This window comes from Alligator sinensis, unplaced genomic scaffold (genome assembly GCF_000455745.1).
Source record: "Alligator sinensis unplaced genomic scaffold, ASM45574v1 scaffold650_1, whole genome shotgun sequence".
Lineage (NCBI taxonomy): Eukaryota > Metazoa > Chordata > Crocodylia > Alligatoridae > Alligator > Alligator sinensis.
The window spans coordinates 317,797-333,073 of record NW_005842674.1 but is presented as its reverse complement, the minus strand read 5'-3'; the positions used below and the strand labels follow the sequence as shown (position 1 = coordinate 333,073).

Genomic DNA, 15,277 nt, shown 5'->3' with positions numbered 1-15,277 from the left:
TGGCTGGCCTGGGGCACCCGTTTCTCGGGGTCTGGCGTAAATCCCTGCCCTGCCCTGCCCTGCCCTGCCCTGCCCCAACGTGTCTCATGCATCTGCACCAGTGCTAGGCTGCAGGGTTGCAGGGACTGGACAAAGAGCCTGCTGCTTGCTCCAAGCCCACGCAGCCGGGAGCCTCTGAACAAGAACGAAGCAGAGCCCTCTCCCACGGCAGGCAGGGACCGGGGCGCTTGGGCAAGTCATGCAATGCAATGGAGCTGGATGGGGCAGGAGGGGCTGAGCATGGGTTTTAACCCCCTTCACCCCACCGCACTCCCTTCTGGGCCATCTCTGTTTACACCTGCTGTGTGCAGCGGGGACCCAGAGATGGATCTGCCTGGGGCCGTGAATCACCCTGATTCCTGCTGGATGGCAGGATCGGGTCCCAGACGGGGCTGGGAGGGGAAGCACCTAGTTATCCATGAAGCCTTAACCAGGATACCCTGAGTGATGGGTACAGCTCGTGACATCTGCCCAGGCATCGGGTCCAGGTGACCTGGCACCTGGGCTTGAAGCAGGTCAGAGGCAGGGCACTGAGGGAGAGCGGGGCAGGGGATGGCATGTACTTCCCATCCGATGAGCAGGCTTTCACCATCCAGCTGTGGTTGTCCCCAGCCAGGGGCCATGTCTCAGCTCCCAAATGAGCTTCTCTCAGCTTCCCTGACCTGCCCGCTCTCTCCCCAGCAGCCGTGAGGATGGAGAACAAGGCCATGTACCTGCACACCTTCGGCGAGCGGGAGAACGGCTCTGTCTTCGAGGAGACCTTCGAGGGCCGGAACCTGTCCAAGCTCAACCTCTGTGAGGACGGTGAGTCCAGGACCCCCCATCCTGGCCCTCGGGGTCTTCCTGCCCTGTGGGAAATGGGGCTGGGTCTCTGCCCTCCTCTCCCACTTACTTTGCAATCACCCCATGCTGAGCTGGTGCCCGGCCGGGTGCTTCAATGCAGCCCAGAGGAACTCGGAGTCAGGCTGGATGCCCCCAGCCGGGTCAGGGGTGCAGGCACCTGGGGGAGCAGCTCTCGAACACCCTCCATCCCCAGGTTCAGCTGGGGTCATATGAGCCAGCCCAGCTGGAGCAAGGGTCCGCTTCTGGGAGAGGGTGGAGCAGGAGAGGCTGGAGGGGAGCGTTGCCAGCAGGGCGGGGGGAGGGTCCCCTGGCCCCTCCAGCTGAAGCACGTGTCCTGCAGCTGGTGCGTGTGGTCAGGCTGGGCTGCGTGGGAGGCCCTGTCCGCCCACCTCGCCCGGGGGTGCAGCTGCCAGTGGCTCCAGCCAGGCCCCGAGGTCAGAGCCAGCTTTGAGCTGTTTGCTGCAGCCCTTGGAGTCCCACCTGCAGCACCAGCTAGCAGGGCCCTGGCACTGCCCTCGGTAGAGCTTGGGCATGCGTGACACGGACAGATGTGCTCCCACCTCTGCACCCACCGTCCCCACTGCCACCGACACTGCTGTGTCAGGGGAATGACCGTGGCGGGAGCATTTCACACGTCCCCGTCTCTGCTGCCTACAGCAGGCAGCTGTCGTCTAAAGGGTGGAAGTGCTCCTCCGCCGGCCGGGACACCTGGGTTCTCCTCCCACCTCAGCTGCATGACCCCCGGTCGGTCACTTCCCCATTTCTTCTCCCCCCCACCTGTGTCTCGTTTGCTGTGTGGGTTTATGAGCCCGTTGGGGCAAAGGCTGTCTCTCCATGTGTCTGTGCAGTGCCTGATGCTGGCCCTTCTTTGCGTGATAACGGGTTCTCCGGGTATCCCCCAGGAATAAGTCCCTGGACACAAGAAGTACTTCCCCCTTCTGCTCCCTGCTGCTGGGCGGGGAGCAGAGACCCCTGGGCGGTGCAGTGGAGGGGATGGGGGGGAGCTGAACTGCAGTCAGCTCCTTGACCTCAAACCCTGACTCTCCTCTCAGCTGAGGCAGGCATGGACCAGCCTCAGTTTCCTTCACTTCTCACAGTTTGAGGATGCAGGAGGAAGAGGACCAGAAGATGACCCCATGCTTTCTGACCTCGCTTTCTCCAAGCGACACGCACATGGGGGGACATTGAAGCCTTCCCCCACCTGCGCGGTCTGACCCTAAATAGGTCAAGAATCACTCCCATAGGATCATAGGAAAATCAGGCTGGAAGGGACCTCGCAGGTCATCCAACCCAGCCCCCTGCTCAAGGCAGGATCAGCCCTGACCAAATAAGCCCAACCGCATGTCTGTCCCACCTGCTTTTGGAAATTTCCAGGGATGGAGACCCCTGGTCCTCCTCAGAGCCAGAAAGTCACTCCTCATTTCCAGCCTCAGTTTCCCCTGCTGCAGCTTGAGGTCACTGCTCCTAGTCCCACCTCCTTGTACCATCCTGGGACAAGCCAGGCCTAGCCTGCTAAGCTGCCAAAATTAGATGGGGGCAGGTGTGGTCAGTCTGGAGGGGCCACGTCCTCCCATCCCCCGTGGGGGGAACAGAGGTGCAGCTTCCAAAGGGACATGCCCAGAGCAGGCAGCACAGGTGGGATCATAACCGGGGGCGGTCCTGGCTCTGCCCCTTCCATCCACAGTTTTACAACGGCTCAGGGATGCATGGTTCCCAGTGGAGCCTGGCCCCAGGTGGAGGAGACGGGGTGGTGATACCCATAGTGGTGTGGTAAGGGGGTCCCAGCTCCAGGCCCACACTCTGGGGAAGGTTGGGCAGCTCCATCCATCTTCTCACAGGGACGCTGGCATGTGTGCAGGGTGCTAGGTGGGCACGAAGGAAAGTCCTTGCTCCAAGTACCTTATAGCCCAGCACACGGGTGGGTTAAAAGGTGGCAAGCGGGGTGGCTGCCTGACTAACAGGGCTGTGGGGCTCGTGTCCTGTTGGAGATCAGCTCTTGCTGGCATTCAGGGTACCCAGCCCCGCATGGCTATGCCAGCAGCTCTGCTAAACCAAGCTGCTTGGTGGCTATGCCCAGCCTGAAGTCACATCGTGAGTCAATGACACAGCTAGGAAGAGAAGTCCTGGCTCCCAGCCTCTTGCTCTAACCACTGGGCTCCTCTGCTTCTTGCTGCTCCTTCCCCAGATGTGAGAACAGATTTATTGCAAAAGTGTTACAATGAGCTAGCATGCAGGGTTTTCCTGGGGGCAGGGTACATGCTGCATGTTCCCCCCGCACTGCAGAGCCCTTGTAGAAACTGGTCTGACTCTTACTTGTGTCTCCTGCTGGTCTGGGTCCTACTTAGGGCAGTAGAGATGGGAAATGCGGGGTGGAAGGGCTGGAAGCTCAAAAGAGGGAATTGTGGGGCTCCTGCTGGCCGACCTTGGGGTGTGTCAGTGTCAGGCATGCAAAGCCAAGCTGCTGGGGTCAGGCCGGACCCGCCACGGGGGGCTGAGCGTCGGGGTCATCATGTGGGTAGCAGGCAGCTGCGGGACCGTGAAAGCCATTGCAGCCCTGGTACTAGTGTAGACAGAGCCCTGGTGCAAATCGGCAGATTCCACTGACTCCACCAGCCCAAGCCTTGGTGGCGCTGGGGACACACCTTTTGCTCCCAGAACCTGCCCCTCCAGGTCCCCATGGGACTGACCCAAGTTCGAGCATTGCAGAAACGTGGCAGCCCTTCTTGGGACAGCCCAGTCTGTCTGGCCAGCACTGGCAGCTGGGACCCATGGGCTGGTAATGAGTTGCATGGGTTGGGGACACAGTGGCCATCTCATGCCCCCAGCACCACCACCCTGGGGGCTTCCTGGGGAGGTCGGGGGCATCTGGGAGAGTTCATGCTGGTGACTCTAGCCCCTCAGCATCCCCCAGGCTGGCTACGGCCTCTTGTCCCAAAACCTCTGCTCTTAGGTCAGCCCCCAGCTTAGCCCTCGGAAGGCAGGAGGCTTTTGCGCACGAGTTAGCTATCCTCAAGTTCAAGGTCGCACACCGGCTGCCCGACACTGCACCAACCCCTCAGCTTATAGAAGAGATGGGGAAACTGAGGCACAGATTCCTGGCCACAGCCTTTGACTTGGGCTGGGCTCCTGGCCTGCCTTGCCCTGGGGGCTGGTGCTTTGCTGCTCACCTGAATGGGCCAAAGCTTCTCAATGAAGTGTCTGAGGCCAGAGGCTGCCTGCGGGCAACACGCCTCTTGGTCATCGCTGCCTCAGTTTCCCCCTGAGCGCTGGGGGAGAAGCTGACTGAGCCCCTACCCTGATTTGGGCAGACAGTTGGGTAGCACTGGTGGGTTTGGTCGGCAGGGCCCTCGGCATCTGGTGCTGGGAGATTGCAAAGCCTCGTTCGGAGGACATCAGGGAAAATGAGGCAGGGAGACTGACCCAGGCAAAGCAGCTGAACAGGGAACCCTGGATCCCAGCCCGCTACTTTCCTAGCATGGCCACCTGCCCAGAAGAGCTGCCCTCTGCTTGGGAAGGGAGACGCTAGTCGCAGCCCCAAGGTCAGGGCCAGGCTGGGGGAAGCGCTAAGCTCCAGGCACTGCAACGCCCAGCCCCCCAGGGTGCCGGTCTCTGCACCAGCCTGCGCCCGCTGCCGTGCTCCCAAGCCTCCCAGCCAGCCCTGGCACAAAGCTCCTCTGTGCTGGAGCCCTATGGGTGCTGGCAGGGCACCGGAAATGAAGTCACAGTAACCTGAGCTGGACCAGTGCATGGGGCTGGGGCTGCCCTGGGAGAGGGGAAGAGACAGGCAGACCTCTACCCCTTGCACTGCCTCATGCTGCTGTCCCCTGCAGCTGAGCAGGGCGGCTGGGAGGTGAGGCTGATGGTCTCCCCTGTGCAAGGGTCCAGGCTGCGTGATGGGGTACACTCCCCTCGGGTGCCCCACCAGTTGCTGCAACCCGGTATATCCCTCCTTAGGGTGTGGGAGCTGGGAGCAGGGTGCCTGCAGGGCTGGGGGCCGTGTCACCGTCGACCCGTGGCAGACAGAAGAGGGTCTGGCTTGAAGATGCAGCTCTGTATTGGTGACCAAGGCAAGGGGAGGAGGAGTGGGGGGCCTGACCTGGCACCACGATGGGTGCCAAGCAGAGGAGAGTGCCTGTCCGGTGCCAGCCTAACGCTCCCTTTGTGCCCAGCAGGTGCCGGTGGCAGGATGAAGGCGGCCCGGCGCTGCGGGCGGCTGGGCTCCCTGGCAGCACTGAAGTATGCCGTGGTCGGGCTGTACCTGCTGGTGTTCCTGATCCTCGTCGGAGTCTTCATCCTGGCAGGTAACGCCGTGTCCACCCTCCCTCTCCACGCTCCCCCCCGCAGCACCGCCTGTCCTCTCCCGGCACATATATATATATATATGCGTGTGTGTGTATTTTTTTTCGTATTTATATATAGAAATAAATACTTTTGCAAGGTCCCGTGGTGACAACGGGGCTTGGAGCAATTAGAGGAAGACTTGTAAGTCTGGGAGGAGTGAAGGTTTGAGACAGCTTGCCAGGCTGAGCTGTGCTCAGACCCAGCATGGTGTGAAGATGGTTTGGTTTATGGGAGGGAGGGTGGGAGAGCAGGGGTGGGTGGCTCGATGATTGGGGGTGGGGGGCGACGTGTGGGATGGTGGATCTGTACCTCCGGCTTGTGCATTGTGGAAAGTGTCCAGCGATTGTATACCTCGGGACTTTGGCTGGTCACCTGCTAAGCTGAGGAAGGGATTTTATGCCCTCATGGTTTGGCTTCTGGTGTGTTGCTTTCCTCCGGGATGTTGGTTGCAGCCCAGGCTGGGGAAGGGGCCTGGGTGTGCCAATGCTCCTGCTGGCACCAACCTTGGAGGGACCTGCCTAGAGGGTCTTACCCCTGTGCTCAGGGTCAGACCGAGGCTGCATTTGGGGTCAGGAAGGAAAGTTTCTGCAAAATTATAGACAATCCCAGAGCAGCAGGGCTGGCAGGGAGCTGCAGAGGTCACATCTATTTCAACCCCTGCCTGAGGCAGGATCAGCCCTGTGCAAACCAGCCCAGACACATCCATCATCTGAACTCTTTGGGTCAGACCAGCCTGGACTGTGTGGGAATGGGGGGAAGTTGCCTTCCTGTGTTGCCTGGGACAGGGTCCTCTTCCTTGAATCCTCTGAACATCTATGAACCAGCTCCTTCCCCAGCTTTGCTGCAGCAGGGCATTGGCAGTGCCCCCGGCCCCCAGCTCTTACCTCCGGCACGTCACAGGGTGGCTTGGGGATTGCCAAATCTGCGCCTCGTATCTGCATGGGAGGGTCAGATAGGATTTAGGGGGGGTCCCAGTGAGCACAGGGGGCTGGACTCAGTGGATCAGGGGTCCCTTCCTGTCTTGTGTCCTTTTGGGGTCTGCGACTGTTCCTGCCCCCTGCCACTGACTTCCTGTATCACCTCGAGCAAGTCCTTTACACAGCAGATCTCCCCATGCCTTTGCACAGGGAGGGGCTGGCTGTATTGCCCCCCCGGGCTGCTGTCGGTGTACTAAAGGGGTTTCAAGGTGGTCAGCAGCAGGGAAAGGCCCAGTGCAACAGAGGGACCCATCTAAAAGCCCTCTCTGCTGAGACCCGTGCAGCAACGGTCCTGGGAACCCAGCGCTGCAGGGTCTCGCCCTCAGCCTGCCTCGCTGCCGCCCCCCTTCCCCGGGACAGTGTTTACAACGCCTCTTAGGATCTTGGGTGTAACCTCGCCAGGATAAAGCAGGCGCGGCGTGAGTCATGCTTGGCCTGGGAGCATCCCTGCAAAGCCATCCAAGGCAAAAAACAAGTGGAGGATTAACGAGGCCCCTGGCACCACCCCAGCCTCCTGCGCTGGCTCTGGGACGGAGCCGGGCGCCTGCGACCGCAGCTTGTTTGTTTGCAAGCCCCGTCCCGGCCCCCACCGCACCCCCATGCCAGGCGGCCGAACGCTGCCAGGCTGGGGGTACGGCTGGATGGGAAGACACAGCTCGCCTGTTGGGCTTCGTTTTGAGAAGCCTCTCACCATGCACCAGCCCCCAAGCCCCCCAAAAGAGAAAGCAGGGAGAGCAATGCCCTTTCATGGTTTCCGGGGTCAGGCAGGGCACAGTCTTGCCCTTGCCTGGGCTGGAAACCGCCGGTGGAAACCTGTGAGTGCTCCCCAGCTGGTTTGCAAAGACCTCTCCGCATTGGCATTGCTTCCCTCTGGCTTGCCTGGTCCGGAGAGCAGCAGGGCTTAGATTGGGCTTGGTCCCTCGCCTGACTTCTCTCGCCAGGGGGGATGTCTGGGGCTCTGGGGCTGTCTGGTGCCAGCTGCTTGTTGACTTTATCTCGGTTTAAGCCTCTGTGTGATGGGCGGGTCGAGAGCCCCAGCCCGTGCAGCGCACGCACGGACCTGCCTCCGGGGCTCAGAGCTGGCTAGGAAAACACCGAGCCCGCACCCCACCCAGGCAGGGCAGGGATCGAGCATCAGATCATCCTTCTCTGGGTTGTGGCTCCAAACGGCTTGCCCCCCAAGGCCCGAGCCCAGGCCTCTGCCATCATCAGGGACCCATCTTCCCTGCCATACCCCAAGCTGCCAGGAATCGTCTCGTGGGGTCCAGCCGTGTTATCGGCTGAGCCCGGAGGATGCTGGAGGAGGCTCGTGGAGCAGGACCCGGCTCTGTCTTGGAGGCTCGTGGTACTGCCAGCCAACGGGGAGCGCACAGCACTTTTGGCCACCTCCTCCGTGGACCCCAGGGCTCATGAGGGCACCCAGGCGCTGTGCCGTCGGCAGGTCTCGTGTGCCTTGACCCGGCAGCAGATATGGCAGCTGGAGTCCTTCGGGCTGTCGGGTTGTTTTCAGCGTTCACGTCGGCCTCGGGAACATAAGAATGGCTGTGTACTGGGTCAGACTGGGTCTGTCTTGTCCAGTCTCGTGCAAAAGCAGAGAGCGGAGGCTGGAGGGGGAGTGACCTCGGTCTCACCAGGTGGTTTTTTCCCCACCCTTTTCCTCTCCCACTTGCAGCCTCCAGCACTGAAGGTCCAGGCAGGTCGGCTGCAGAGGCCATGCCCCTCACTCCCTGCTCAACAGTGACCAATGCCCCCTTTCCTCCAAGCCAGTGTCCAGTCTCAGGATGGATCTGGCTGAGCTCTCAGCTCCCATCGGATCTGATGGTCACAAGCCACAAATTTTAATGCCATGCTAGGTGGAAAAGGACTTCTTTGTGTGCATTTTAAACCAGCGACCTGCTCGTTTCATGTCGTGCCCGCTAGTTCTTGCGCTGAGAGAAAGTATTGCTTTGTCTTGTATTGTGAGAGAGAGGTCCGGGTGCCCCGAGGACACTGAGCTGGCGGGGTGCTCTTGGCCAACGAGGAGCTGCTCCACCCAACAGCCCCATTACAACAGCAGAGAGCCGGTCGGACACGGCTCTCACGATTACAACCCCTGCATTGGGCCAGCTCTTGTTTCTCTTTAAGGCCTCATCTCCTGGAGTCAAGGGATCGTGTCTGAATTGCAACGGCTGGTTGAATGTCCAGCCCCTCTGCTTTCAGAGCACATGAGTGTGTGACCTGCCTTGCACGGCGACCGGCACAAAACCCCACATGGATGGTTTAGCATCAAGCATCCCACTGTTTTTGAGCTGAGCATGTGGGTGTTAGGAGCCAGTGGGCTCGGAGGTGGCCACGCTGTGTCTGTGCTCTCCAGGGTAAAGCCCTCGATCAGGACCTGGCGTGTGCAAGTCTTGGCAAGCTGTGATACGTTCAACCTCTCCTAAGAGCGCGTTGTTTGGAAGACGGTCCCCAGCCCTCCATGAAACAGGAGCTGACCAGCAGAGACAGAAACTGGAGGCGGGAGTCCTGGTTTCCTGTGGCCACGGTTGTAGCTCTGGACTGTGTCAGAAAGGTGCTGAGTGCATGGGTACAGGGCCCCCGACACAGAGAATTGAATTGGATGCTAAAGCCACGCTGGGGCTAGTCCAGCACTTGAGCCCTGTGCTCCCATCTGCCTAGAGGTGAATTGCACCTGGAATGAGCATAAAAAGCACCCAAAGTCAAAGGCAGCATATTCAGGTATTTAAAGGATACAGAGGAAAGCTGAGGAGAGGGTGTGACCGGCAGAAGGAGAGAACGGAAGCAGAGGAAAGAGAGGCTAAAACACCCAGAATGATTTGTTTTAAATAGATTTTAAAATACCAGTTTAAGAAAATCATCTAAGTCATGGTTATGCTGCTTGTAATTATACGCCATCTTCAGCAGGAAGCATTTATTCAGCACCTGTAAGCTACAGAGGCATGCAGGCTCCCACGCGGCTTCAGCTCCTGCTTCGTCTCGCTCGTTTACCAGCGAGGCTGAAACGTGGCTGGATAACGCAGCGATCCCATGATGACTGTGGCAATTCTGGAGAGGCCGGAGCATGTCCAGATCAAAGCAGACATCCCAGGATGAGGCACTGTGGTCTTTATCCACGAGCCTGCAGGTCTTTGTGCACCCGAAGGATTCCCTTACGCAGCGTTTGATATGCGGAGCTCATCATGGCAGGACCAGACAGGTCCATCCTTCCCTGGCCGGTCACTCGGGACACCTGCGGGAAGTGCCACCCCCATGCGGTGTGCTCCACTGGGACCCCCATGAGACACTGCATTGCCAGCATCGCTGTGGGAAAAGCTCGCCTACCTCTAAGCGGAGATTGCTCCAGGTCCCTGCATCGGGGAATGCACCTGGCTTGTACTGGAGGAAGGCAGGGCTGAGCTCCACGAGGCCAGGAGCTCCCAAAGACAAGGGGCTGTCCCATCTACGAGAGGGGCTCAGCTCTCTGCTGTGCAGGGGACGTGGCTGTGACTCCGCACCCCGATGCTTCCTTGGGGATCCAGATTACCCCGCGGGGTCTCACTTGCCCCCAGGAGGCTGCTGGCACCCTCCTTTCCACCACAGTCCCCAACACACCCTGGCAGAGAGGGTGGAGGGGAGTCCCAGACCAGCTCCCAGACTCCCTGGCTCACTCTCTGGCCTCCTGGCACCGGTTTAGCCCAGACCAGGAGTCATCTCCCTCCAGGGCCGTGTTGACGCCCAAGGCAAAAGTTGGTGCTGAGCCTTGGCCCAGGTCTCCTCCCTTGGAAAATCCCAGCCAAGGCCTCAAGGCCAGTGCGGGCATAAAGCCTCGGTCCTGCCGAGCTGCCGGCCAGGAACGATTTCCCCAGCAAGAGCTGTCCATAACCGAAGCATTGGTGCCCGGCTGTGCCCAGAACAGGGAGCAGGGGGAGCGTACCGGGTAGCTGGGTGTCAGATCTGGCTTTCCCAAGGAGACTGCAGGTCTCCCGTGGACAGGTTGTCTTCCTCGCTTGGCTTCAGCGGGTGTCTCGTGACGCTCTGTGGCCAGTGGCGGAGAAATAAGCAAACCGCTAAAAATATCTTGAATTACCTTGGAGCTCTGCACAAACAGGATGTTTCAGGCCGGAGATGGATGGTGGTTGAAATCTCGCCTGCTTTTAATCTGCTCTTTTGCAAGACCCGGGAGGTGGGTCCAGTGCCTTTGGCCAATGCATGTCGACACCCTCCGGAGGACAGCAGCCTTCTGTCTGATGCAACCCGGATTGATCGGGAAGGGAAGGGAAGCGTCGTCCTGTCAAGCAGAGAAGGAGATGGCTGAAGCAGTAGAGTAAGAGTCGCTGTTTTAGGGCCAGAAGCGATGCCTAAGGTCCCATCTCTGATATCCTGCAGGACACAGGCCAGAGCGTGTCCCACGGTGGTGCCTACACCAGCCCTGCCACAATCTGTGGTTGCATGAGAGCCTCTTGGCCTGAGTGGCTGTGGTGCTAACGTGCTCTCTGCTAGCACTGACACCCCCTTCCCACTCCCACTCCTTCCAGTTTCCCATTTCCAGCTGCTAGGGCTTGTTTTCCCTGTAGCTGCCTGATGGAAGAGCCCTCTGGCATCCTGTCTGCCCCTCCTCATGGCTTGTGGGATGTGATGGGTCAGGGGTTTGGGGTTTTTTAGCCTCCCCCAGAGGTGCTGGGTGCTGCTGCAGCCCAGGCTGGGGAAGGGGATGGTGCTGTGCCGATGCTCCTGCTGGGACTCAACCCTGGAGGGTCCTGGCTGGAGGGTCTGGCCCCTCCACTCAGGGTCAGACTGACGCTGCATTTGGGGTCAGGAAGGATTTCCACACCCAGTCACATTGGTACAGACATTGGTTTTTTTGTTCCTCTGTGGGGGGGGCACAGACTCTGCATGGCGTATATGAACATCCTTTGTAGCAGCAGGACGCTGGCTGCTGCGGTGCCCCTGCTTTCCCTGTGGCAGGGTCAGGTGTGATGTCAATTATTTCTATGATTATGACTGTGTCTGGGCTGGTTTGGACAGGGCTGATCCTGCCTCAGGCAGGGGTTGGACTAGTCCTGGGTGATGGGCTCCCACAGCCATGGGGAGTAGTGGGAAGGAGTCTGAGCCCCTCCCAGGTCGGTCTTCCCCCAGTCCTGGTCCAGGCTGACCCTGGCATGGGTGAAGGAGCTTTAGGAAGGGGACCTGGGACCCATTTGGTCTTCACTCTGCTGTTACAGAGCAGAGGGCCTTGAGGCCCTGGGCTTTGGGGATACAGCAAGCACAGCTGGACTGGAAGCAGCTGGGCTCCATTCTCCTCCTCCGGACCCAGGGTCGCTGGTGTCCGCAGCTCCGTGATTGGTGTTCTTCACTTGTGGACACAAGCTGCCCGCGTGTGCATGTGTGCGTGCATTTGTACATGCATGGGCACCAACCTGCCTACATGAGACTGGAGGTCTGTGTCAGCATAACGGCGTGGATGTCAGCATGAATGGGTGTGCGCGCTGCTCCTCATCGGCAGCGTAGCTGGGTGTTCGTCTGTGTGCACACTCTCACCCTGCGGTAGATTAGTCCTTCCCTTGAGGGCTCAGTTACTGAGGGGTAATTTGCATTTACCATGGGTGTAAGTGCAGACACATAAGCACTTACCGAGGAGCAGCTGCTGCTCAATTCAGACCTTGTCTTTCTTTGCTTTGGGCTAACAGGCTTGTGTGCCCGAGCCCTGGGTGGAACGATCTTGTGGGGGAAGGAGCCTTGTCCTGATGTAGCTTGTTCCTGTTTCCTGCAGGGCAGTAGCTGTCCTGGTAAAGGCTCTAGACTTTATGCAAAGAAGTGGAGGATTTTTTCCCCAGCCCACTGGCAGTTCTGAGACATGGGGGGGGGGGGGGGGGAGGATATTTGTTTCCAGCTCTCCCCAAATAATTTTGCTAAGTGAAATTGTTGACGAATCAAGAATTGAAGAAAAGGAGTGTTTCGGGTCACAGAGCATGCGTGGATCCGGTGTTTTTAAAGGATTTTGTAGAATTATAGAAGAGTCTGGCTGGCAGGGAGCTCGAGGAGTCACATCTAGTCCAACCCCTGCCTGAGGCAGGAGCAGCCCTGTGCGAACCAGCCCAGACAAACCCGGTGTGCAACCTCTGAGCAACATGACACAGTCGCCCCTGATGGCCCCAGGCATCACACCCGACCCTGCCCCAGCTGGGGGACCACAGCACCAATGTCCTGCTGCTGCAAAGGGGGTTAATAGACACTTGAGAGACCCCAGGCAGAGGCCGTGCCCCCGCTTCACAGGAAGGCAAATCCCTCCAGTCCATATCAATATGACCAGGGGGCAAAATCCCTTCCTGCCCCCAAATGCAGCATCGGTCTGAGCCTGAGCACAGGGGCAAGACCCTCCAGCCAGGACCCTGCGGGGTTGGTGCCAGCAGGAGCATTGGCACAGCCCAGTCCCATCCCCAGCCTGGGCTGCAGCAGCACCTCCGGGGGAGGCTTAACCTCCCCTCCCCCTGAAAAAAAGCCCTAACACCGGTGCTTAGTTTGAAAACGTTTCACCAGCTGTCTTATCCTCTGCTTTGGCTGTAAGGTTTTTTTTGTTACCATCCTCAACCCCAAACTGGAGTCCCTGCCCCCCTCTCGCCAGGGACGGCAGCTAGAGGATGCTGCGGCCAGCGACTGCATTTGAGTTTCACCACTAATTGCAGCCCCAAAGCTGCGGGCACAGACAGAGCACGAGGCCCGGGCATGCCTTTAGTCCCTCTTCCCTGTCCGCAGGCCTGCCCCGGCGAGTCGCACCCCCAGGATTGTGTTTAGATGTGGAAAAACAAACCGCCCCAGCGTCTGTGCAGACGTAGGTGCCAGCCGTGGCTCTCGGGATACCATGCGCCTTTTGGCCTCGGCTAACCTCAGAGCAGAGTCGGGGACTGATGGGAATTGTGCATCACGGAGCTTGTCTTGCAAGGGCGGCATCAGGGCTCAGGGGTCTCGCCGCTCCTTTCAAACCTGTTGCCACCGCTCCCTTGAATGTACTTTGGATTGAACATGAGACTCGGTTTTCTCCTCTGCAGAGCAGCTCTACTTAAGCCTGGGTCAATCTTCTTGATTTAAGACCAAGCTCAGGAAAACGTGCGGTCTCAAAATAGGCAGCACCAAAACACCGAAGCCTCCTATCAAGTCAAACAATCCCTATTTAAAGGGAGTTGTGGTTTATGAGCTCTGACAAGCTCTTTCTGGTCCCCACCTGTCAGAAGAGAAACCTGCCAAGAAAAACTATATGTATATATATATATATATATATACACACACACACACACACACACATATACACATATAGTGTGTGTGTGTGTGTATAGTTATTCTTGGCAGGTCTCTATATATGTATATCTATACCTGTATATATGTCCATTATAGAGATATATAGAGAGATCTCTGTTTTGACATTTTGCCTGTAGGATATAGTGGGGAAGGACAAAACAGCCTGTAAGTTTGTCAACCTTGATTTGGATGCACTTTGCAGAAATGGTAGCCCCTTCTAAGGGCATGACGTGTGCCAAGTTTCAAAGAGATAGGTGCAGGGGTTCGAGGAAACTGCACTCCAACGTTTTGAAAGCAAAACTCATGTCACGTGTATGCGTTAAGCCACAGTGGGGTGAAAACTGCATTCATGCTAGCCCCTGCGGAGGCCACAAAGCCGGCCAAGTTTCAAGAAGATCAGTGCAGGGGTTTGGGGGAAACTGCACCCCTAGCTGCTGACAGGCGAAACTTGTGCCATGGGTGCTTGTGCTAGCTAGCTACCGTATTACCAGTCAGTCATGATTCACTCAGGGACCAGCTCAATACACAGTAGCTAGCAAGGATAACGAGTTAATTAGCAAGGATTAACACCTACAAAACCACAGACTAAAGAGAGGAAAGAATCAATACAGAACCAGAAACTGCTTCTGCCCCAAGACCGAGACAGTCAGTTGCACAAGAATAGATAGAATCGCAAGAGCACATCTGGGCTGACACCTGTGACACTAGAGGTACCTCCACGTGGCACAGAGAAGCCAAGCCCCAGGGAGCTCATGCCACGTGGTTGCCTGTTGGCTGTTTCTAATATGAAAAAAACCCTGGAAGAACCAATTAGGCCCAATACATTTATTGATTAAGACCACAGCCATCAGCGACATAAAGCAAGGGTGTCAAACTTATCTGGTCCCACAGGCTGGATGAGCGGTGTGGAGCAGTGTGGGTCCCGGACTGGCTGGGGCAGGTGTTGTGCAGGCCAACTATGGACCCAACGGTAGTGCCAGAGGCTGGATAATGGACCTCAGTGGGCCATATGCGGCCCACGGGCTGTGTCCACCCTGACATACAGGCTGCGTTCATGGTCCTCAGCACGCTGCAGCCCTCGATAGGTAGCAAGCTCAGCACGTAGTCTCGCCGCTGTGTTTCTACCTCATTTGTTTGCAGCTTCTAGTGCTGCAGCCTTCAGCTGACCCTCCTCTTCCAAGAGAAGCATAAAAACACCAGAGTCACGAATCACCCCCGCTGCCAGCTGTGCGAAACAGAAATCTGCCACCAGGACGCACCACTCATCTGTGCCCAACAGAGGAAAAACCCTTCCCCAACCAACCGTGACCCATGAGGAAAGCCTTAAAAACAACCTTTATGTAAGACTTGGCACTGAGCATTTCCATGTGCCCTTCAGCTGTGTGGCCAGGTGTTGTTTCATGCACATTGCTGCTAATACAAAGGAGACAGGAAGGGGGTTTTGGTGAGTTTAGCAACATTTTGCCTTGAGTCCACAGGTGATGATGCAGATCAGAAACGGGCATGTCGTGTTAAATGCTTTCCCATTGGTTAACATAACGGGCTCACGATGGAAAAAATTGGCACACGCCTGATTAACAGGGTGGCCAATTAAGTGATGTGCCTGCTCAGGTCCAACAAAATTTGGCATCATGATATCCCAAGGGAAGCTGTCCTGTAGAGCCTTTAATGAAGAGTGGCTGCCCCGTGTCTTCTGCTGGCAGTCGCCAGCTCCACTTGGGACCTCTCCAGGACAAGCGACGGAGGCGGCTGGCTCCTCTGGACGCTATCCCACTGGCGCATGCTGTAGCAACCCTGACCGGAGC

General features: G+C 57.9%; 1 protein-coding gene across 3 annotated transcripts in view; it reads left to right on the top strand.

Moving 5' to 3' along the window:
• The window catches only part of SCARA5 (scavenger receptor class A member 5), a 62,400-nt gene that overhangs the window by 1,422 nt on the left and 45,701 nt on the right, over window positions 1–15,277 (top strand). For 2 of the 3 annotated variants that reach the window (XM_006033890.3, XM_025215777.1), the window contains exons 2-3: window positions 721–843; window positions 5,055–5,183. In XM_006033890.3, the coding sequence (XP_006033952.1) occupies window positions 732–843; window positions 5,055–5,183 (241 nt within the window). In that variant the 5' untranslated portion in view covers window positions 721–731. The remainder of the gene's footprint in view (window positions 1–720; window positions 844–5,054; window positions 5,184–15,277) is intronic. The other variant, XM_006033891.3, reaches the window with a different exon arrangement.